Below are 23,687 nucleotides of genomic sequence, written 5' to 3' on the forward strand. Positions count from 1 at the left end.
CAACCAAGTGTATTTTATTTGCCTCCCCTTTCGAATACAATACTCAAATTACTTGAAAAAAAATATATATCCCGAGAAAAGTGGATTTTGAGGGGTACAGCTCCACAGACCTCCATGCATTCTGCACTCGTGGACGAGCGCCCTCATGTGGAACTACAGAAGGAACTGCAACCAGTTCAGAAACCGGAAGTTTTCCGAGAGTGGCAGTTCTCCCCTTATTAGACATTCTCTGTCTATAACTTGATTATGTTGAGCATAGAATTACACATCGTCACAATGTGGTAAACGCATTGCCCATCAACACCTGCTCTTCATGTAACCTATAGGTGATGTCACAAACGGTATGTCCACTTATGGTTCAAGACAACTCAAAGCCTACATAATTTCACTTGGCTCCTTGTGGGTCAGTTTGGCAGAGACAGGAGATGTGTGGTTAGCTGGCGACCATGAAGTGGTTGTTCAATGGTATTAGCCTTATCACTACTGGATTAATTCATTTATCAAAAACCCAAATAGAACATTTCTCACCAAGATACCAGCATTATATAGCTTCTGTACTAAAATGATGTGTTTTTTTTACAGCACACTCAGAGTACATTTCACTCCTCAACACATTGCCTTAGATTTGAGTGCAAGAGTAGTTTTAAAAAAAAAAAACAGAGAGGAAGCATGTTTGGTATCATTTCTTTCCTTTATAAAAGAAAGTAAAAAAGATGAAACTATATGCAGCATTAAAAAAAATCATATTTACATTTTCAAAAACATTCTGAGAGTAACTTGATTACATCAGAGATATGTTCCATATGAATACCAAACAACTATTGAGGATCTGGGGGTGAAAGGGTGAAATCTTATTGATATTCAGGCAAAGAGATTGTGTCAGACAGTCACACTCAAACATCTTACTGTCCCTTGATATAAAACGTTAAAATCCCCATAAAAAGCAAAGCGTAAATGTGCTGCCTCAGGCACGTTCCAGGCCCCAGAAGAGGGAATTAGAGGGTTTCTTTGGACAGAGCAGCTCTCTTGTACTCGGACTCCAGAGCCAGCTTTTCATTTAGGTCTGTATCTTCACCCTCTGTTGGCCGATCATTGGGGCGTCTTTTGAGGGGAAATAAGAAAGTTGTTTTGTTTTATGATAAGAAGCAAATATGGGACAACTGCAGTATAACTGCATTATATAAAATCACAATTAATTAAAATATAGTTAGATTATAGTATATTAATCTAATTTCAAATGTGAACTTCCATTCATAGCCTGGAAGCCAGCCTGAATTTATACTACCCACAATATTAGGTGCAGTCGTGGCCTACTGGTTAGGGCTTCGGGCTTGTAACCGGGAGGCTGCCGGTTTGATCCCTGACCAGTAGGAACGGCTGAAGTGCCCTTGAGAAGTGCCCCCTCACTGCTCCCCGAGCGCCGCTGCGGCAGGCAGCTCGCTGCGTCAGGCAGCTCACTGCATCGGGATTAGTGTGTGCTTCACCTCACTGTGTGTTCACTGTGTGCTGAGTGTGTTTCACTAATTCACGGATAGATGCAGAGACCAAATTTCCCTCACGGGATCAAAAGAGTATACTTATACTATATTTGAGGTCGGAAAATTTGGTTTGGACTCCACTGAGAAGCCTTTATGCTCGTACAAGAACTGTTTGCACCAATAAAATCATCTGGGTGGGCTTTATAATGGTGGGCAGTTGAGCAACAGTGACTAGTCATTCAGCGTGTTTGAATTGATATAGTTAACAACATAAAGCCTGTCGCTAGAGATTGGTTAAGTTTATCCAATTGTGTGCAGAGGCATTTTCCCCATGTATTGGTTGAAACACGCCCCATAATCACACGGCGGTGCAGTACCAGACTCAAATTCTGAATAGAGTTGAGTCTGGCTTCGTCAGGCTAGTTCAAACATAAATTGCTGTTAGGAATGCATGTACATACAGTATGTCAATGAAATATATTAATAAACACACACACATAATATACAGCAAATATATGTGTGTATCTTTTTATGTATGTCTACAGCAGGGCCAGTTCTAGCCTACTACAATTGGGTGGGCTGGTAGAAATTTTGGGTGGGCAACATAGCAAAGCGGTCAAATTGGATAAAAATGGACATAAACTCAAAACACAAAAAATAAGTACTACCTAGCTCAAGTTGCTGGAGCCAACCGCCAGGGATGGGCAGTATTTCTGATACATTTATTTAAAATAAAAATAGTATTTTGTCATGGTATGTTATTTTGTTGAAGAAAATGGCTTCAGATTTTGTATCAAAATACTTTAAAGGTGTGTATTTTTGTAGGTTAAAAATACTGACAAATATTTTTGGTAAAACCAATAGCCTATGTTTAGTGATGTGAGGACATCATAAAAGTGTAAAACAATGAATGAATGTAACCTCTGACTGGTGCTGACTTAGTGACTTAGTGATTCAGGTTGATCCAGTGCAAGATGAGTAACTTGTACATTGTTCACACACAATACAGTAAGTTTCCTGGGAACTTTAATCAGTTGTTTTAAGAACTTAAGTCATCCAATCATAACATAGAGAACTGGTTATGTGGTAGCCTTGCAACACTGCTCAATCTGGTGATGTATTGACAATGTCAGAGACTTGTCTTCACTTTGTACCGCATGACCGCTTCAGTAGTGACTTTGATTGAGTGATGATTGAGTGCATCTCTGATACAGTATTTAGGCGATGAGATGTAACAGGCAGGTCAGCATAGTTGATCTGTTGACTGTTTGCAGGTTATGGCACGTCTCGTAGGCAGAGAAAAGCTGTTGCTCTCAAACACTGTCCACTTAATCAACAGTCAGTGTACTGATGAAGCAATAGATTAAATAGACAGATATGGAAGATTTGCAAAGTGATATCATGCTCCATTTAAAGACTATTTTTTAGTACTTTCAAAATACAAAAATACAGTATTTTATTGATACATGGTGTGGCTAATGTATTTTGTAGTTTATTTTGATACACTTAAAATTATGGTATTTGATATTCTATTTTAAAATACTTTTGATGTATTTGTGCTCATTCAGAGCAGCAAGGCAGCTACAATGCTACACTCTGGGGGCATCTTTAAAATCATGCCCCCCCAGAGTGTAGCACTGTAGCTGCCTTGCTGCTCTAGCTGTTGGCTACAGCAACTCGAGCTACTGTAGGTAGCACTGATTGTTTGCCACAGGTAAAGCAACTCAAATTAGTCTATATACATACCTGGCAGCATCAGAACAACAGATATAGATAGAGATGCTGTAGAGATGCTGTTTGACTTGGTTCTGATGTCGCAATACATCATACTTTCATAAAATCACACAACATACTCTACCTTGTCTGTGGACATCGTTATTTCCAAACCCGGTGCTGGATAAACAAATAGCGTGCGTGCTATATAGGAAAAGTGCTTTGGTGTTGCTTTAATAATGTTAACGTTAACATTATTATTATATAATAATAAATGTTAAAGCTATTTTTGATGTCCTACTGGTCCACAATTTTACAGTAACAATTTACGAAGTATGTAAACTATCACATAAGCAGCAGTCACGTTTGGTTCCTTGACACTAATGTTTTCAAACACATGCTCATAGCATTTTATTTATTTAGTGCCTTTCATGCACAATACAACATGCTTAATCAAAATATTGCAGAACATTCCAGAAATGCTTGAGTTTATGAAAGCAAAATAAAAGAACAGAATAAAGTACTGTAACAAAAACGTGCAGTCTCTCACCTGGAGCATGGCAGGCACTGGAACTGGAGTCGGGGCTGCTTCTCGCAGTCCAGCACAGTGTCGGGGAGTGGGATGCCACTGGTCTCCGGCAGCAGTAGGCACAGGGCCGTGCCCAGGAAGGGCCCGCTGCTGTAGCAGATCATGGCGGGCAGCGGGATCTCTCCGCGTGGTGCCACGAGTGCGTTGACTATGCTTCCAATGCGGTAGCACACATTCACCATCCCAAAACATTTCTGTCTTTGAGGGGGACAAAAGGAAGGCAAATGATGCTGATGGTCTCAGGGTTAGGAAGTGGGCCATCTTCACAACACACAGGACAGGAAAACCTGTATCATACATAGGCAGACACTCCTGATTCACAAGTGTTTAGAGTGCTATTGTGTCATATGTTGATGCCAATATATCACTGGTAATAACATGACATGAAAAATAGATACAGAAAAGAAAGCACAGCTATAGCAGAGGTTTTCTTCTTCATATCTGGACGTCCAAGTGGGAAGGCAGGATGCTCTGGCAAAACAAACGTTCTCTTGTATACTGTACATCTATCATCTCATACAAGAGCATGTCATTCAGGATGAATACACGCTTGGCATGTGGTCCACACTGTGTCCAAGAAGGCTGAATGCTTTCCTTCCTTGAGTTATCTGACCCCTTCACTGAATTATCCCATTTGTAATGGCTTCAGATGGTTGCTGAATGCTTTCTGCTCCAATCGTAACATTCATTAGTAACAGATACCATGATGGTGGTGTTTCTCAGTACAGAAGCTTCTCTGATACTCTAGTATAAACAGACACATCCTTTTAAATTGTATAAGAAAGAATCACTTTAACCATGCTGATTAGGGTGCAAAAGGTTACTCTTACAAACTTTTGCAGATGATCTTCTGTACATGCTGAGTTACAAAAAGTACAAAAGTTGCTCATCAAACCACAAACTACATCAAATAGATTACTATTTAGATTATTACTCCTGCTGGAGGCCTGCCAACAGTTAACTTGACAAAATGGCAGATTTAATTTGGCACTGAATTGTCATTCTTAAACGAAAAATCATGGGACATGTGTCAATGACAAGCCAACGTTGTCAATGGCAAACTTACCTTATCACTGTTGGGAAAAGCTCTATTCCATAGAGCAGGGACACACAGGTTGTGGACTGCATACACAGTTTGGCCATGAGGGCCAGAGTCATCACCAACCAAGGCAAGTCTGGGACCAGAGAAGGAACCGGAAGTCATGTCTGACAATCTTACAAAGTTTACAGATATTACCCTTTACAAGTTCAACAGGGTAGTAAAACACTGAATGTATACAGAATCTATGCCATAAACCACTTATGTCTCAAATACGTCTGCTAAACTAACACTAAACTAAAACCTGTACCTTAAACTAAACTGTTAATACTAAAGGAGTAGTATTAAATGTACAAGTAGAGCTAATGCCATGTAAAAGATACAGAAGAGCTGTGGTTTAGCAATTTAGGAATGTGACTAGGCAATTTCAAACTGGCAGTCTGCAAGAGTTCTTCTTCTAAGGCAGCTTGTTTACAGAGTACCAAATGAGGCATGGCTTGGCAGGATCACAGCTTAGTCAGATGGCAAAGAGAGAGTTAGCTATTCAAGAACTCATGTGAATTCAGCTACTGTAGATTCCAGCTCGTTGTGCATGCGCTGGAAAGTTGCATGATGCAGTATGCCACGTGTAAGGCATTGCCCTCTCAATTATACAGTAAAACCCATTTCAGGGTTTCAATCAGCCTATTGTACCAGAGCTAAAACAAATATGTGTACAGTCTACACACATTACAAAGTTAATATTATCTAAATTATTCACTTGTATGTTTAATTTAACCACAGTATTGTAAACTTTGAAAGTGTACAGAGAAGTTATAATAAGACCTGTATCTAAAGGAAGAAAATTGCCTGGCTTCGTGTTCCAGTAGCGTCAAATCAGCGGGTGCATTCGATCTTGCAGATCTGGCTGAATTTTACAATACAAACATGCCTTACTGATTTGACGCTACCGGAACACAAAGCCCATTTAGTGTTAATGCAAAAAACAGTCTTGCTCAAAACTTGGTCTCATTCAAAAGTTTGTACTTGTTAACTACCGTAAAATAGACCCTAGGTTGTTTTTACTCCGGAGTTACGCTTTAAATTGCACTGCATTCTGTTGCTTTAAAGGAGAATTCTGCCGTTTTTTTACATAGATCTCTGTTTCTCAAGGTCAACGAGTACTGCAGGCAGCTACAGTGCTTCACTTTGGGGGCATGTTTATGAGTCCCCATGTTCATACCCCCATATTCAAGAGCCCCCATGTTGATGTCCCCAGAGTGTAGCACTATAGCTGCCCAGCTCTAGCTGCAGCAACTTGAGCTAGGTAAAACCAATTGTTTTCAGGGTGGCACCGACAGTAGCCTTCTCGGTGACCTCGAGAAATAGAGATCTATGTGAAAAATTGCCGGAATTTTCCTTTAAGGTGGCACCAAAGACACAGATACAAATAAACCCCCACACTCTTCAAATGTATCTTGTTGCTTTTATTGAGTTAAGTTATGTGTATGTGTAGAGTGTACTTATCTTTTCTCTCTTTATGTATGTGTAGTGTCAAGGTACTGTAGAGTGTACTTATCTTTTCTCTCTTTTTTTTCAAACTTACCACAGAACCTGGAGACCAGCAGCGATAGGAGGCTGGAGATGCCGCTGACCAGGAGAGATATCATGGTGAACGGCCTACGTCCACATCGGGCCAGCAGCAGGGGCAACCCCAGCAAGGGCGCCTCGGAAAGCCCTGAGAAGAACTGCGCCAGGTAGATATTTACCCCAAAGTGCCCCACGCTGTAGGAGATGCCGTAGTAGGTAAGCGCCGAGGCCAGCCTGTGACCGAGGGAAAGTGAAGTGAAGACAGACAGACAGACAGACAGACAGACAGATAGATAGATAGATAGATAGATAGATAGATAGATAGATAGATAGATATTTTATTCATGTCAGGGGGAATCTTGTGACAGAGGGAGCACTGTAAACCCCAACAGTTAAATAATGATTTAAGACCCATAACTTAAATAATGATTTAAGACAATTTAAAGAAGAAATCCGGTGAAAATCCGGCGAAATCCGGTGCCTGTGTCTGGCGCATCCCTATTTATTTGTTGTTGTAGTGTATGTCGTACTGTGCCCTGTCTTAAGTGTCAACTGTCCTACTGATGTATGATGTTGTGTGTGGTTGCCAGGTAGCAAAATAATTTCTCCCTTGGGGATTAATAAAGTGCAATCAATCAATCAGTCAATCAATCAATCAATCAATCAAGTGGCCCTTGGTCTGAAAAAGTTTGAGAAATACTGATCTAGGTTATGTCTTCCCTGCTTTATTGGCCAACTGTGTTCTACATCTAGGTTATGTCTTCCCTGCTGATGGCAGCTCAATGTACTGTCCATTGTTTGCAAAATGCTCTATAGTTTCATGCACAGTGAACTTTACTGAATTTATATTATTGACTTAATTGCCACCTTAAATATAAATACTTGAGTTACTGGTACTCAAATCTCAAATATTTGTTTTTCCTTAAAGGAATGATCCAGAGAATAAACAACTAGGGTCTATTTATGGATGATAAAAAGTTTAAACTTATGTTATTTGGAGGACTTTTTCATTAACAATGAAAAAGCTTTATAGTGAAGGTACAATTAATGCAATAACACCCTCATAATGTCTAGCTCAAAACTCCTCCGATTATTATATTCTTGCTCCAAAATGAAAGTATGAGCTTACACATAAATAGACCCTACGTTGTTTTCACTCCGGATCATTCCTTTAAAATTGATTGAGTAAATAAATTAGAAATGTTAAGGTAATTAGTTTCCTCGAATATTTTCAGTTAGTTTGACTGGGTTTACAGAAAAAATGAAGGAGGAGGTCTTCACATGAAGAGCGAATGAATGCATGAATACATGACCTCACTGACACTCCAGTCAGTAGAGGAGACAACTGATTCCACTTCATTTCAATGGTCCAACATAAACAATAGACAATGATGTGTCGGCAATGATGAATAAAATCCCCTTAGGGTGTTTTCGCACTTGGTCCCTTTCAACCACCGAAACAAAGACATATCAATGACTCAGCATTTATTGAACATATATGAACATTCCAAATGTACAACGACCCCTCTTAAACAAACCAAACCCAATTTCAGAGGGGTATTTCACAAAAGCAGAATTAAGAAATCCAAGATAAGAGATAAAGTGAGGCTTGACCTAGCGTTGTCGGGTCATCCGAGTTCGACACGTTTCATGAACGGCAAGCCAGGATGAATAGGAGCAACGAGGTCAAGCCTGGTGTAGGCTAAGTAATTCAGGATACGTGCATGTTCTAGACTTTCCTCAAAAGAACTCATGGTTGGAAAAGAAATGACGCAAAAAAATAGGCTCGATTGCACAAAGTGAACAGCCGCTTTTGATATAGGCTAACAAGGAAGTGAAGTATTTCCTTTTTGAGGAAAAACATGGCTGGTTTTGTGAAACAGTGAAAGTGGGCTTGGTGGACCAAGACACAGACATGCCCAAGAAAATGACAGAAATGATGGAAGTGTATTTTCAGGGAGAGAGACTACATGGAAAGTGGGTGAGGGTTAAAAGTTAATGTTAAAGATGTGTGTGTCAGTGTTGTGCAGGTTGCCCGAAATTGAGCATTCGTGTTACGTCCTAAATAGTCCTAAAACCTAATAAAAAGTCGCTCAGTAAAATAATGCTGATACTTAAACACCTCGCCTACCGGTATTTATGATCCAACATACAGTAGGCCATGTGTAGCCCTCGTTAAACGTTTAGCCTACAGCAGGTGTTCGTGAGCATTTCATAAGGGATATCATGGGTAAAGGGTGCCTGCAGAAATAAATGTTATGGTACACAGACTACGCACAGCCATCTATGCATAGGTTATGGTAGGTTCAAACATTGATACTGTATAAAGTTACCTTATTTCATTGTGTCTGGGACTTTAAACAGTGTATGTGCTTTAACACGGCATGGGCAGAATTTTAATTAGATGTATTTGAAATACGTATTTAATTACTTTAGCGTGTTTTGTAGTTTGTATTTTGCAGGATTGGAAAAAAAAGTTTGTAACAAAAGACTTTGTATTTAGAGTATTTCAAATACTTATACTTTAGAAAAATCTGTTATTTTCCCCCTCAAATAAGCCAAATACATTACCTATAACCACAACAATATACTGTATGCTTATTATAGTCCAGGAGCCAAAGGCCAGACCTGGTGACGGTTAAAGTGTGACATTGTGACCAACTTAAAAGTGTTAGATCCAACTGTTCTCTTCTACTCTCCCTTCTGGACATGTCTGAAGTTGAAAAAAATGAAAAGAAAAGTCAACTTGTGGTGTTTTTATGAAAAGATATTCTTTAGTTTTATGAAAAGATATTCTTTAAATTGGGAAAACTGTCTGAGGTTGATGTGGTGAAACAGCAGGGGTAATTTTAGCTAAACATAAATACAGGTGCGCGGGAACCTATTTTTGACCAGGGGTGCTGAATAACAAAAATAATGGATGTCCCCCCTCCCCTGGACATGTTTAGGATTTTGACTGCTAAATACGTCATTTTAGTGCGGTGTGCGGGTGATAGCGAGAAGTTTTAGAAAAGTCCTGGGCAGCCACAAATTCCAATGTTTCGCGACGGCACTCCGAATCCACTGTGCCCACCCTAACCCCACAGAAGACCACTTGACATTAGCCTATTTCAGTATAGCTAAGGAAAATTACTTTTCTGATCATCAAAACCACACCAGAGATGTTAGGCTTTAAATATAGGCTAATAATCAGGCTGCAATGATCTCGCAAATAATTTCTGAATAGCCTAAAGTGTGTCGTCTTCACAGCAAGTATGTGTCCTAACAATTTCTATCTTAGCGACTAGGATAGTGAATTGATTTCACTAGCTGTGCATTTATTATTTTTGCAAAACTGTAAAACACAATTAAAGTTTCTTTCAGCTTATCCATGGTTTTTTTGAACGTGTAAATCGCATAGAATATGTAAGCCTATATCAACCGTAGGCCTACACACTTGATCGCTATCACTGTTGATGAAACCACGCTACGGTTCTTACAGTAACTGACTCACGTTCACGTTGATCTCTATAACTGTTCATTTTTAGTAGCCTATATTCGAACCTATCCATAACCCTTTTTTGCTGTTTGATTCATCATTTCACATACAAAAATATAAATAATGTCAGACAGCGAATTAGAAATTATTTAAACATATATATTTTTTTTCTTTAAATCTATCTCCTGCCAGCAGGGGGCGCTGCAGCATCCTCAGCACCCCCCTTCCCGCGCCCTTGCATAAATAGGCTTGGCGCCATGAGTATACCTCCACTAGCAGATAGGAACTGGTCATCCAAAGCATTTGGTCAGTGGAGTCAGAGGTCATTAGAAGGAAAGTACCTACAGTAGGCACATATGTACTGTCTAATGTGGCAAAGACACAGGAGATGTTTTCTATTCTGAGTTCACACACAAACAAGTGACGACATGAGAAGGAAGGGTGTAATACAGAGCTTCAAGAACCAATGCTCTTGAATGAATTAAAGCTACACATCGTAAAGTATCCTTTCACTTTGTCTTTGAGTTTGAATCAGTTAATTACAATTCGACACCACAAACTGAGGGAGCCAAAATGGTCAACTTGGTCAATGGTGTAAACCCAATTGTTGTTTTTTTTGTACCAATTTTATGTCACCCTGTAGACAACTTAAAAGCATTAGATCTGTCTTTTCTGTTTCATCATCCCCTGAGAACATGTCTGAAAGCTGAAAAAAATTAAGAAGTAATTAACTTCAGGAGCTTGAATTGTCAGGTGTGTCAAGTGCTACAAGACTAAAACTTGAAAATGATACAGGTAAGAGATACTGTGGGAGAATATTAGGACATGAACTCCATATGACCGTGACCTTGAGTACCCAATAGCTGATGTTAATTCTCACTACAGGACAGTATTAAAACCACTTAATGGATTAGACATGAGGATTTATGTAAACAGGGAAAACATCCACCGAGGTTTCCTGATATGCGGAAATAATGGAGGAGACGGAACAGAGTGGAGTTTTCTCCACCAAATTAATTCATTCTGTGTATCATGACACTTGACAGGATGTTATTGTATGGGGTGTATTGTAACCCACCCCTGGCTTTAACTTCAGTAACGCTTTGTGCTTCATTCAGCCTGATAATCCAGTTCCTCACCAAAAGCGCACGTTTTGTAAATAAGCGGGTCGGATCGTGGGTCAGGTATCATTTTGTCTGATTTAAATATCGGGTGAGTGCAGACCGCATGTGACTGGACCGGCGCACCACTGGTGTGTGTGTGTGTGTGTGTGTGTGTGTGTGTGTGTGTTTGTGGTTAAGGGTAAAGGTTGAGAGGTGACACCTGAAATTGGATGGAATGTGTCCTTTTAAAACTTTTAACTTTGGATATGGTTTAACTTTTAAACCATATCCAAAGTTAAAAGTTTTAAAAGGATTAAGTTTAGGGTTAAGTTAGGGAAAAATAGGATCTTGGGAGTGATAATATTGTCTTTCTGTGCACTGGCCTATTGTAAGTTACACTCAACCCCTACAGTTAGTTTTTGATCACGTTATGGACCATGTGTTATGAATGATAAACAATAAAACCATAAAACAATAAACAATAAAAAGACAATACCAGCAATACGTGCAGCAATATGTTCAAATACAGATACTCCTTCCAGGTTAGTTGTATTTTAAATTGCCAACCACCACGCTCACATCACAATATTTCATAAATGTGTTATTCAATATTAGGAAATGCATAGCAATGCACCTTCAATGACAGCTGTGTCACTCAATAACAGTGCATGGTAAAGTCACAGTAATATGTGATGTAACAACTCTTCACTCCTGCAGAGTGTGTTGATGTAACAAGTATGGGTGTGACCTTTGTTATGGCACAACTGCAAGGGTTCCAAAGTGCAATTTACGTGTAACTTATACAGCAGCAGTAGGTTGACGTCAATACATTTATTTGGATATTAAAATAGATAATCATATCAACAGAGATTCTTGTGGAGTATAGGATTCACGTTATGTGTGATTTAATCCGTAGATAGATAGATAGGTTGATTGATTCATTAATTTATTCACTGATTGGTCAATTGATTAGTAAACTGATTGATTGGTTGATTCATTTATTCAGTCAGAGTTTACTGGCTATTTAAGTTTGAGCAACTTGAGAGCATGTTCACTTACCTACCCAATAAACCCCATGACCAGTAGTCGCAGTACGATAGTGGGAGATCTGAACTGTGCAATGTGGAAGTCTGGGTCATCCTGACTCTTCTTGCCTCTCCCAATCTCACTCTCCAAGGAATCTAACAGCTGGAAGGGCAGGGAGATGGACATATTTGAGTCACCACATCAACATTAGAACCACCAGTGTCGATGGATCTGATTTGACTTATGGCTAAGCAACAGACATCAAAACCACACCCAAACTAAATGAATACAGTATGCTACAGCAGGGTGAGCTCATGTATCTTGATCTGCATAACCAGTGCAGAGTTCAAAATGTAGCCTAAGCGACCTGTCAGTGTGTTACCTGGTCCAGCCATTTATTGTCCTCGGGGCTTCTGGCACGATACACATTAATCACATCTGCTCCTTTGTTCAATAGCAGCCATCTGGGGGATTCTGGTATGGAACTAATCAATACAGAAAAATCTGAGATATTTCTCTAAGAAGCCATACACACACGTGTTTGTACATTGAACCAAGATCAGTAACATGTAAATTTTCATTGCACTATTGTTTCAGAGATTCACACAGATATTACATTACTAAAAGCAGTGGTTAAAACTCAATGTCATTTTTTTGCACCCCATTTCAATATATGGCAACAAGTGAAAAGACCATATTAACTTGTAGAAAGCGGTGAGACGCACAAGTAAAGTGGAAGGCAGATAATCTGCGGAAAGGCCAGCATGAGGTGGAACTGCATCCATCCTCGCACAACATATGCCACGGCAGCCAAGCACATCATGCCGACGCTAAAGCTGAAGGACAGAAGCGTCGGTGGCCAAATCCGACCATCAGGAAGACTCCACTCCACCCCTGTGGAGACAATATTGTAACTGACATTTATTGTTAAGTGACAATATCATAAAATAATCTCTTTGCGCATGTTTGCACAGCACTGCAAGACATGGTTATTTTCAGTATTTTTTAAACAGGTTACAAATGGAGCTTTCAATAACACAACAGCCCTACCCAAACTAAAGCAGCACATGTGGATGCCGCAACAGGTGATCCCGGTGATGCACCGGGCAACGAGGTAGAAGGTTGAGTAAGGTAGAAGTGCTGTCGCCAGCGGCACAGCTGCCTGGACACAGCAGCAACCCAGGAGAAGGATTCTTTTACCATATCTAATTTTGAAATAAACAGATTAATATCCAACATAATGCATGTGAGATACTATCAATGTATTGCAGGGTAGGCGATATTTATTATTTCAGTTAGGGACTGAGAAAGTCATACACAAAACATTTTGCTAAGCACTTTTTTAAAAGCCAAAGCTGGACGTCATACCTGTCGGAGAGCACACCAGAAAATGCCGATCCAATCAAAAGTCCTATCATGAACATGGTCTGTCCATAGGCCATGATATGGGCATCCAAACAAGATGTTGAATTCTGCGGCACAACACATCGATGAGCAAATCAATTGAATCCATAAGAGCACATTGGTTGACAGTGATGTTGTATGAAGCATGAAGGAGACTTGAATGAACACAAAAAGTGTGTTTTTGAAACTATGCGTCATTTTCGTAATGCATTATGTGGGAAAAACTGGCGTTATGGATGTGACGGTTTCACGTTATGGATGTGACGTGTCTGAACCAGTCCTCGACAAACTACATTAAACACATAATTAAGTAGTGAATTTTGATATGAAACAATTGAAATAGTAATCATGAAAAACTAACGATGAAATTATTGCTTCCTCGGTGCCCACTAAGATCCACAGGAAAAATCAGGACAACAAGTCATTTAAAATATAAAAAATAAATTATTTTTTTTCTTTTACCGTCATCAATTTTGGTCAGTGATTCCCGGGTTACTGAAACACCAGGGAACATGAAACTTGGTGGCCACTCCCCTAAATAACTGGCCCTACCTCTTGAATTTCCCCTTGGGGATCAATGAAGGATCTATCTATCTATCTATCTACCTGAACCGTTGCACCCAAGATGACAAAATATTTATGGTATGTTAGTCTCAACCTAACATACCATAAATATCAACCTAACCCGCATCAACCTAACCCATATCACTCATTTGTGATTTGCACTCATAAAGTACATGCACGCGCACGTGCACACATCCGCACACACGCACATGCACACACACACACGCACGCACGCACAGTTGCACACATACAGACAGGCAAGCACACACACATAAACACATACAGACGGGCAAGCACACACACACACACATGCACAAACACCCACCCAGACACATAAACACACACACACAGGCACGCATACGCGCATGCAAACACACACACACACACACACACACACTCTTATAAACGAAAGCAAACTCACATATGCACACATTAATTACATGCACATGAGTTGCAGGAGTAGGAGATGGAGACAAATTGACAAGCGTGATTTATTTTTGCGAAGAGAAAATGCAGGACTGAGAGGCGGTCATATTTTGTAGCGCTATGCGGTACATCTAGTTTATTGCTGCCGTTACTCATGTTACTCTGTGGGCTACAGAGGACCTGACACTTCAAATACTGGCATATCGCGTCACATTTAAAATTAGCAGACGTGAACGGCAGGCTGAACAGATCTGCAACAGAAGGAGGTTGCTATGTTAACTCCAGCTGCAAAGTCAGCCATCTTCACCAGCTAACACGATAATACAGTTACTGTACAACAACAGTATGACAGTTACAGGAAGATAATCGCTCAGATAGTCGTTATTAGGCCACTTGAAAATAGGCTATGGCTAGGCTAATCACTGGAGGTATTTTAATATTATGTTTGTTTTGCTAATGGTTAGGCAAGGCCTCCCTGTGGTTTTGATCAACCTAATAATCTTTGAAATGTCAATTGTAAACACTAAGGTGAAATGCGTTGAAACAGACATGCCACCACAACAGACGTTTTATCGGTTTTGAGGTATAATAAAGTCTCCAGTCTTGTAAATTCACATTATGTAACATCCATAACGTCACATCCATAACGCACCAAAGGTTTTAAAAGTAAGAAAGGGGTACAATTTGGTCATCACACTTTACATTGATATAAATCAGCTTTGCACAGACACTATGGACATTGTCGCATCAACACTGTATGTGTAGCATAAACTTTTCCTATAAAACGTTATGGATGTGACATGGCCATGGAATTTGCTGACTTAAAAACAAAAGCCTTACAAATGTAAGGAGTTGTGCTCTTAAAGGCAAGCTGAGCATACACATTGCTCTACCATTCCCTTGTCAATCTGGAATTTGTCAAATTACACAATTAGTTTGAACCTTGGGTCCATTTATCCACTTTTTAAATATGTATAATATTACCATGTGAAAAATGTTGTTTCTGTATGGTTGCACACCATATTTATGATGTAAAAAGAGTGTACTTCTCCATCAAATTTAATCAGACCAGTTACAAACAATAAAATATAGACCTAAATGAAGATTTTAACAACAGTTCTATTTGCGTATTAGTTTTTTTGAAAATGAACTAAAATAAAATACATTTTAATTAAATACTCATTAATATTTTCAAAAGCTGAGCCGCATCAGAGGGATCAAAGAGCCGCATGCGGCCGCGGGTTGCCGACCCCTGCCCTAGGGTATTCTGTGTTGTTAACACAATAACCTACATTTAAATGTGAAACAATGCCAAGTTGTGAATCGTTTGTAAGTAGCCTAGTCTTGGTTAAAGTTAACACCTGACAAAGGTACATAGGCTACAAGCATGAATTTAACATATTCGCATAGTATTTCAACTCACTTGTGTATCTTCACTGCTGATGTTAACTGGCCAGATTTTATGTGACACGTTTTCTTGAGACTCCTGGTTGAAATCTAGATGCCTGATATCATCCACAGCAATACACAAACTGCTATGAGTTGCGAACACATCCAAGAAAAAAAGAAATGCCGTGAAAAATATGATCAGACTCAACTTCCAGCAGACGGTCCTTTCTAATGTCCTCATGGGAAAGCAACGGGTTGTGAGCGAATGCATTACTGAAGCGTTATGACATTACTCAGAGGCAGAAATACACTTTCTCAGATTCTTATTATATTAGCCTTCTGTGCTCTGTGTTTAAATATATATACAGACAGATATATATGGGGTACAGACACAGTGTCAACCCCAGACCTTTCAGAATAAGATATGGTAACCTATCAGTTCAGTTGGTAGACCCAACAGTTTGCTGCACATGTCTACAGGCACGCCCCTCTGTTACGTAAAACACTTCTAATTCGTTGATACAAAGAAAGGTCTCTGTAGCAGCGAGACACATGATTAACATGGTAGGTATTTCACATGGTTATGGTTATGGCTATGGGATTTGGCAGACGCCTTTGTCCAAAGCGACACACAAATACAAAACAATATAATACTTGAAATTTAACAGGGAACAATTTATAATGTTAGACTACATTAAATGTTGTATCAGCGATAGTGGGGGATATGTCACTTCTGTTGATGTTCAAACAAAACAGATAGCTAGCCCCTCCCTCCCGTGCAATTAAAACTCTCCTAAACGCGCATCTCATCGATTATTGGTTAAAACAGTGGGGGGGGCTTAAGCACATTTTCGCGCAAATTCATCTAAAAGCGCCAAATTTGGCACAGATGTAGCTCAGGTCATACTGAAATTATTTAGCTAGATAGAGCCAGCGACCCTTGGGGCCAAGATGGCAGCCAAATCCAATATGGCCTCTGCCAGAAAAGGGTTCTGGCTATAACTTTTGAACCACATGAGTTACAAATAGTGTTGGGCAAGTTACTTCAAAATCTTAATGTATTATGTATTACTTATTAGCCTACTGTCATTTCGAAGTAATTCATTACATTACAATATTACTGTCTCTGGATTGTAAGGCATTACACTACTATTGTATTACTTTTAAGTTACTTTTACCAAAATATCTAGAAATATGGATTTGGCATTCTAAATGCAGTTTATTATGCTCAATACAGCTCATTGCACTTCCAATGGAGGGTGATGTGGTATAGCATGACTGAGCTAATAGTCCAGGCAAACTAACTAATTTTGAAGCCAAAAATAGAAGTAATTGTAAAATATTTTTTGCAGCATAGATCATTTCTATGAGGTGTCCAGAGCAACATACTAAAAGTCCTAAGAAATCCTAGTTGATCAATCTAAGATGTGTGCCAGTAAGGCCAGGCAACAACACCCCAGTGGGGCTATTTTTATTACTTTACTCCTATCAAAATAAACCTTTCTACAATGAACGTATCCATGAAAAGTAACATTTTTTGTATTACACAAGTTTCTTTGAAAATGAATTTGAATATCCAAATGAGCTATACACTAATCCAATATAGGCTACCCAAAATATACCCGCATAGGCTTATTTTTTTTCTTTACTCATATCACAATCAAACCTCACACAGTGAAAGTATACATGAAAAGTAATGAATACGTTTCTTGGAAAAATCCATTTTAAATATGCAAATGAGCTCAACACTAGGCCTTTTTTGACTTATGGCAAGTAGAAAAAACACAAGTAGAAAAAAAAGTTACAAAGATGAAAAATACATAGCCGCTTTGTCCTAGACCTACGTTACAAAGTTTGAATAAAGTTTCCACGTTAAACGGTTCAAGCTGAATAGCAAAAACCAAAAGTGATCAGCGAAAGAAGAAGAACAGAACAGTGCATTTTCATGCACTGTAAAAACAGGGGCCAAATACTGTAACTAACACATTCATGTCACAACACGATAAATTTGAAGTCTCTTGCCACACTTACCTGGGTCACATGCCACTAAAAGACGTATAGTGACCTTAAAAATTGATTGCACAATCTTGCCTCCAGTTGCTTTCTAATTTTTATTTTATTTGCGAACGAGCCTTGTCTAATGACATTCCCCCACAGACAACATCAGAAGAAAGTCAGAATAGCCATCCCATCTTAGTCATTAGTAACGTGGTGAGATTACATTTTGCTGGTAGATTTACAAATGATTGGCACCACTTCTGGGCTGGATTCTCATACATATTATTTTTACGTGGAGATGGTTGGCCTCAGACACTGGAAACAGATACAGTGTGTGTGCGTGTGTGAGTGAGTGTATGCATGTGCGTGTGTGTGTGTGTGTGTGTGTGTGTAAAACCAGAAATACTAGATTAAGTCTGCTGTAGTTGCAAGAAAGACTACAGCACAAAGAGATGCACATGCTACAAGGAAGGGAATTCAAACACACTCAACACCTTACCATCTATTGTAGTCATTGTGGTTCAATGAGATATCTGTCATTTTTTCTGTTAAAGATTGGCATAGAGACAATAGGACATGGTTGCCTTCATGTCCCTTGCTCTGTGAACTTGCTCATCTTTACTTGCGTACGACTTTACACCAGTGCTTCAGACCAGAGCTGATGCTTCAGCAATAGCCGTCACAGAGACGGTTGATAAAGCGAGACGATTCACAGAAGGGTTCTTCCTTTTCCCAGACATGTTAGACATGTTAATGCATTTTCTGTAATTCACATGTGTTCCTTACATTCTGAGACCGACATGGCGTTTTTTAAATTAACAATTAAGGAGAAAAATGACTTTGTTTGCCACTTGTCTGTCTGTTTCTGTAACCCACTGGCACGCGATCTACTAGGTAGCCGAAGGTTCTCTGGAAGTTACCGTTGCTTACCACTTCGATGTTGATCGCTCAATCACGAAAATGCCTAAACTTTGGGTGCATAAACAGACACCTTTCTGTATCCTCCTTCCCTAAGGACGCAGACATGTACGTACCGTCATATCAGCATCATTTTTGATGTCTGGATTGCGTTCAAATAGGCTGTATCGCAGACGGCCTTACACATAAACTAGGGCAGTGGTTTCTCATTCTCAACCTTTTTTCAGTGATGTACCCCCTGTGAAATATTTTTTCAGCCAAGTACCCCCTAACCAGCGCAAAGCATTTTTAGTTGAGAAAAAAGACTTAAAACAGAGCACTGCGCCATCATTAAACTTTGGAACTGATAAACACATACAAAATTCAAACAGTTGGAAAAAAACTATTTTGAACATTTTAAATTTTAATAATCCATGACTAAATTTATTGCAAATGATTGTATATTTTGTACCCCCATTTGAGAACCACTGTACTATAGGCTACTATTGCATATTATTGTTGAACGAGTAAATCATATCACATAATCTGGACAGCCAGGGGTGTTTCCCAAAACCATAGTTTGCATTGCAACCAACAAAGTAGCTAAATTAGTTAGCAACTATGGTTATGGGAAACGCGCCCCTGGTTAACAAGTTACTAACTAGCACACCTAACCAGACGTCTGCTTTCTCAATTAGCCTTACCTCTGATGTTTGATAAAGTAGTGCCAATCGATGTATCCCACAGCGCCGCCACCCGGCCATATCTTTAGGCCTACTACCCACACAAATTACATTGAAAATACAATAGGCCTACATCACTTTTTTCATTGACATAAGGCTAAAAATATGATGAACACTGGCATTTCTCTTTCCTATACCATATTATTGAACTAGTAGAAGAAAGAGGTGGCTTGTTAATATGAGGAGTGCCGACTTGTCCATCTGATCCAAATAAGTAAAGCAGAGGAAAGGAGGGTATGGAGTGTGTGAGGCTAACTTTGAATGGTATGGTTTTATTTGAAATTCACATTTTCAACAAATCCCACAATTTAACTCCTGCATACACAGCCATATTCTGCAGTCTCCCCACAAGGAAAAGAATAGCACAATGTTGATAATTTATTTTACAGCAAAAAAGAAAGCGTCTTACAGACGATGCTGTTCTCACAATAATCAACTGCCCTAAACCCCCTCCATCAACTGCCAGTAGATGTGTCCTGCAGAGACATGGCATTGCATTGAGTGGTAGTTAAGCATTTACAAAACTAAATACTGTTCTTGTCTTTGAATTAACTAACATCCTCAATGGATTAGTGTGAGTGCAGGAAAGCAGGATCTCTTCGTTTGGTTGGATGAAGGTTGAAGTCATATGGCCAGCATTGATAGCACCTAAAACACCGCAAAGTAAAAAAAAAAAATACATCATGAATTACAATTATGTTCTTATGTTCTTGACATTAAGTTATTACACCTGCACATTTCTTTGCTTAATATGATCCTTCCTACTATAAATGCTGTGATGACACAATAGGACTGAAGACTATGATACAGCTGGAGAGGCTGCCAAGTGAGGCAAATACGACTGACTTCTTTGAGGCCATGAACAGGCTTTTTGATATCTTAAATTCACGGTATAAATGTACATTCAAATCCGCTACTGCAGTTTTAGCATCAGTCAAATTGTGAAAACAGCACTTGATTACAAACACAAACACTTACTTCTCAGGCGCATCTCTGACCCCAATCCATGGCGTCGTCCTATAGGACCACAAAGCAGACATCAGATCCACCATCTTACGAGAGAGAGCCTTCAGTGGATTGAGTCTTGGACCTTCAGGTTGCTAGAGAACAATACATATAGTGCAGCAATCATTCTCAGTGTGTTAACTAATGTTGAATAATATATATTTTTTTCCATACAGAGGGAAGTTTAAATCTAGTTACAGAGTTTCATAGTGACAGGCTATTGGTCGAAACATGTTGGCCAATGCAGCCAAAAAGGCTTTTCCTTGGAGTGCCTTTTGTAGAATTAGTTTCAACTTTATTTTGATTGCGTTTCATGAAGTCTTCAGGTCTGATTGTGAGTAGCCTATATGAAACTAGATGTACCGCATAGCGGTACAAAATATGACCGCCGCTCAGTCTTGTACATCCGTTCCGTGAAAATAAATCACACTTCAATTTGTCTCCATATTTTACTCCATCCCCCACTCTTGAACATTTTGTGTATGCTTGTTTGGCATGCCTGAGTGTGTGTGTGCGGCTGCACAGAAAGTAGCCTACTGGTGCTGAAAAGGTGAATAGATTGTAGAATAGCCAAAGAAGATGTAGCATTGTTATAAAACCTTTAAAATCTCTAAACAATCACAAGTAGGGCAGTTCATCACAGTTCATCCATTGCAACTGGATTGATGAAAGGTCACTTACACCTGTAGGCTACATTGTATTTGGGAAAAGCAAAAGGTATCAGCATTATGTTATTTATTTATTTATTTATTTATTTATTTATTTATTTATTTATTTATTTATTTATAAACAAAAAACATCTCTGTCAGTTCCATGCCGTTTTCAACAGCTATCAAAAACAAAGGTCATTTTTGGATGGATGGATTTTTTGTGAATGTTTCTTCTTCTACATAAGATTTTAGTCATCTTTAGTTCATGTGATACTTTATTGTCAATGCACAAATTAAGTAACAGTAGTCTGAAACGTTATTGTTAATGCACAAATTAAGTAACAGTATGAAACGAAATGCTAAATTTACATCTAACCAGTAGTGCAAATAACTGACATGTCCAAATGGGCCTTGATGAAATGCGTCGCTAGACTGTTCATACACATTTTAACGGGCCAAAGTTGAAGAGCTGTTGTCCGTTATTGTTCGTGCAAATATAGGCTGATTCTTGTTCCCTTGCATTGTGTACCTGAGGTCCATGGCTAGTCTGGTTTTCACCAGACCAAGCTCAATCTTTTAAGAAATCAAAAAATAAATAGCGGGCAAATCAGGCTGGGCTGGGATCCATAGGCACCCGATATTGTTTAATTTTCCGATTGAGATATCTCTGGCTATTCTAAATGCAAAAATGCATCAGGGAGTTAAGACAAAACTGTAACTAACAAACTAGATCCTAATAGAAAGCTGTTAGCTTCCCTAAGCTACAGGTAGGCTTATAAGGTAGGCCTATTTACAACATAAATTGTCAATAGGCTATGCTGGCGACACAAATAAAATCTCCTTTGGAAACCAATGGCTCACGCCTTACAGTATCAAGGATACAAGGATACAAGGAAGGATACAAGGAAGTTTATTGTCACATGCATATAGTTACCGGAAGTAAGAAATGCAGTGAAATTATGTCTGGTGTCAGCCTATTTGTGCAAAGTGGGGGGGGGGTAAAAAGTGCAGTAGAAGAGGGGTTTAGTAGATTAAGTGGCAAGGGCTGCATAAGAAAGGTGAGGGAGGATTGGAATTGGGGCACCAACAAGGAGCACCCAAGAGCAACAGGGGCAAGGAAAAAAAAGGAAGGAACCTTGGGCAGATCCACGGCTCAAGGGGCTAACCCAAAGAAAGGCTAGGCAATCAAGGACATGGGTAGATGGAGGAGAAATCAAAAATAATAAATAAAAAGTTCTATGGAGATGTGCAAAAGTTGGAGAAAGTCAGATATGTGTGTGTGTGTGTTTTGACGTGTGATGAAATAAGAAAATAATAAAAGGTCTATAGCATAGGGTGAGGGATGTAAAAGTGCTAAAAGTCTTGTAGGTGTGTGTGTGTGTGGGGGGGGGTCATGAGTGCTGAGGAGTGAATGAGTGCAAAGTCAGTATAGTGTGAGTTCAGAGTTGGGAAATGTTTGAGAGTGCTGAAGAGTGAATGTGTGCAAAGTCAGTATAGTGTGAGTTCAGAGTTCGGATGGCCTGGGGATAAAAACTTCTCCTGAGTCTCTCAGTTCTGGCTTTGTGACTACATAGGCATCTTCTTGATTTCAGCGGTAGGAATAATCCATTGTTAGGATGAGAAGAGTCCTTCAGAATATTTTGGGCTCTTAGGAGTACTCTTCTGGAATAGATATCTTGTAGAGCAGGAAGTTGAGTTCTTATAGTACGTTCAGCTGAGCGCACTACTCTCTGCAGAGTACTACAATCTCTAACTGTGGAGTTCCCATACCAGGTGATGATGCTACCAGTTAGAACACTCTCAACCGCTGAAGTGTAGAAGGCCTTCATGATGGATGTAGAAACTTTGAATTTCCTTAGCTGACGAAGGAAGTAGAGTCGTTGTCTGGACTTCTTCAGAACATATTGAGTGTTAACAGTCCATGTTAGGTCTTCAGTAATGTGGACACCAAGGTATTTAAAACTTGTGATTCTCTCTACAGGTTGCCCGCTGATCATTAGTGGGGTGTAACTGTAGTTCTGCTGCTGCCTTCTGTAATCCACTACCATTTCTTTGGTTTTATTGATATTCAGTGTCAAGCTGTTAGATTGACACCACTGTGCCACCTCATCAACCTGATCCAAGTAGAGCTGTTCATTGTTGTTACTAACCAGGCCCAAGATCACTGTGTCATCTGCAAACTTGATGATGGAGGTATGACTACTGTTGGCTTTGCAGTCATGTGTGTAGATGTTGTACAGCAGTGGACTCAAAACACAGCCTTGGGGAGCACCAGTGCTGATGGTTAAGAGTCAGATGTCAGACCCCCCACTCTAACCACTTGTGAACGGTTGGTGAGGAAGTCAAATATCCAGTGACACAGGGTGGTGTTTAGTCCTAAGGCCTTCATCTTTGTGACCAAGGTGAGAGGTACTATCGTGTTGAATGCTGAACTAAAGTCAATGAACAGCATCCTCACATAATTCCCATTCCCCTCCTCCAGGTGAGTTAAGGTGGTGTGCATGAGGTTTGAGATGGCATCCTCTGTAGACCTGTTGGCTCTGTAAGCAAATTGGAGGGGGTCGAAGGAGGCAGGGAGGGATGAGCATATAATGTTTTTCACAAGCTTCTCAAAAC

The 23,687-nt window shown here is 39.5% G+C and overlaps 1 protein-coding gene across 1 annotated transcript; it reads right to left on the reverse strand.

Moving 5' to 3' along the window:
- Positions 1–722: 722 nt before the first annotated feature.
- On the reverse strand, positions 723–16,218 carry LOC125284146 (solute carrier family 22 member 13). Its single transcript, XM_048227930.1, has 10 exons — positions 15,813–16,218; positions 13,364–13,467; positions 13,046–13,200; positions 12,721–12,889; positions 12,378–12,480; positions 12,033–12,157; positions 6,405–6,622; positions 4,847–4,955; positions 3,742–3,978; positions 723–1,101 (listed from the first exon to the last, which is right to left on the reverse strand). The coding sequence occupies exons 1-10, from the start codon at positions 16,047–16,049 to the stop codon at positions 996–998; spliced, it is 1,563 nt and encodes a 520-aa protein (XP_048083887.1). The 5' UTR covers positions 16,050–16,218; the 3' UTR covers positions 723–995.
- Positions 16,219–23,687: the final 7,469 nt, after the last annotated feature.

This window comes from Alosa alosa, chromosome 19 (genome assembly GCF_017589495.1).
Source record: "Alosa alosa isolate M-15738 ecotype Scorff River chromosome 19, AALO_Geno_1.1, whole genome shotgun sequence".
Taxonomy (NCBI): domain Eukaryota; kingdom Metazoa; phylum Chordata; class Actinopteri; order Clupeiformes; family Clupeidae; genus Alosa; species Alosa alosa.

Bases quoted from the DNA above. Each gene is read 5' to 3' on its own strand.
- LOC125284146 (XM_048227930.1), bottom strand. From the start codon at position 16,049: ATGCATTCGCTCACAACCCGTTGCTTTCCCATGAGGACATTAGAAAGG. The intron at 12,890-13,045 runs GTAGGGCTGTTG...TTGTCTCCACAG, and splicing joins CATGTGCTGCTTTAGTTTGG to GGGTGGAGTGGAGTCTTCCT. The intron at 12,158-12,377 runs GTAACACACTGA...CTGCCCTTCCAG, and splicing joins ACAATAAATGGCTGGACCAG to CTGTTAGATTCCTTGGAGAG.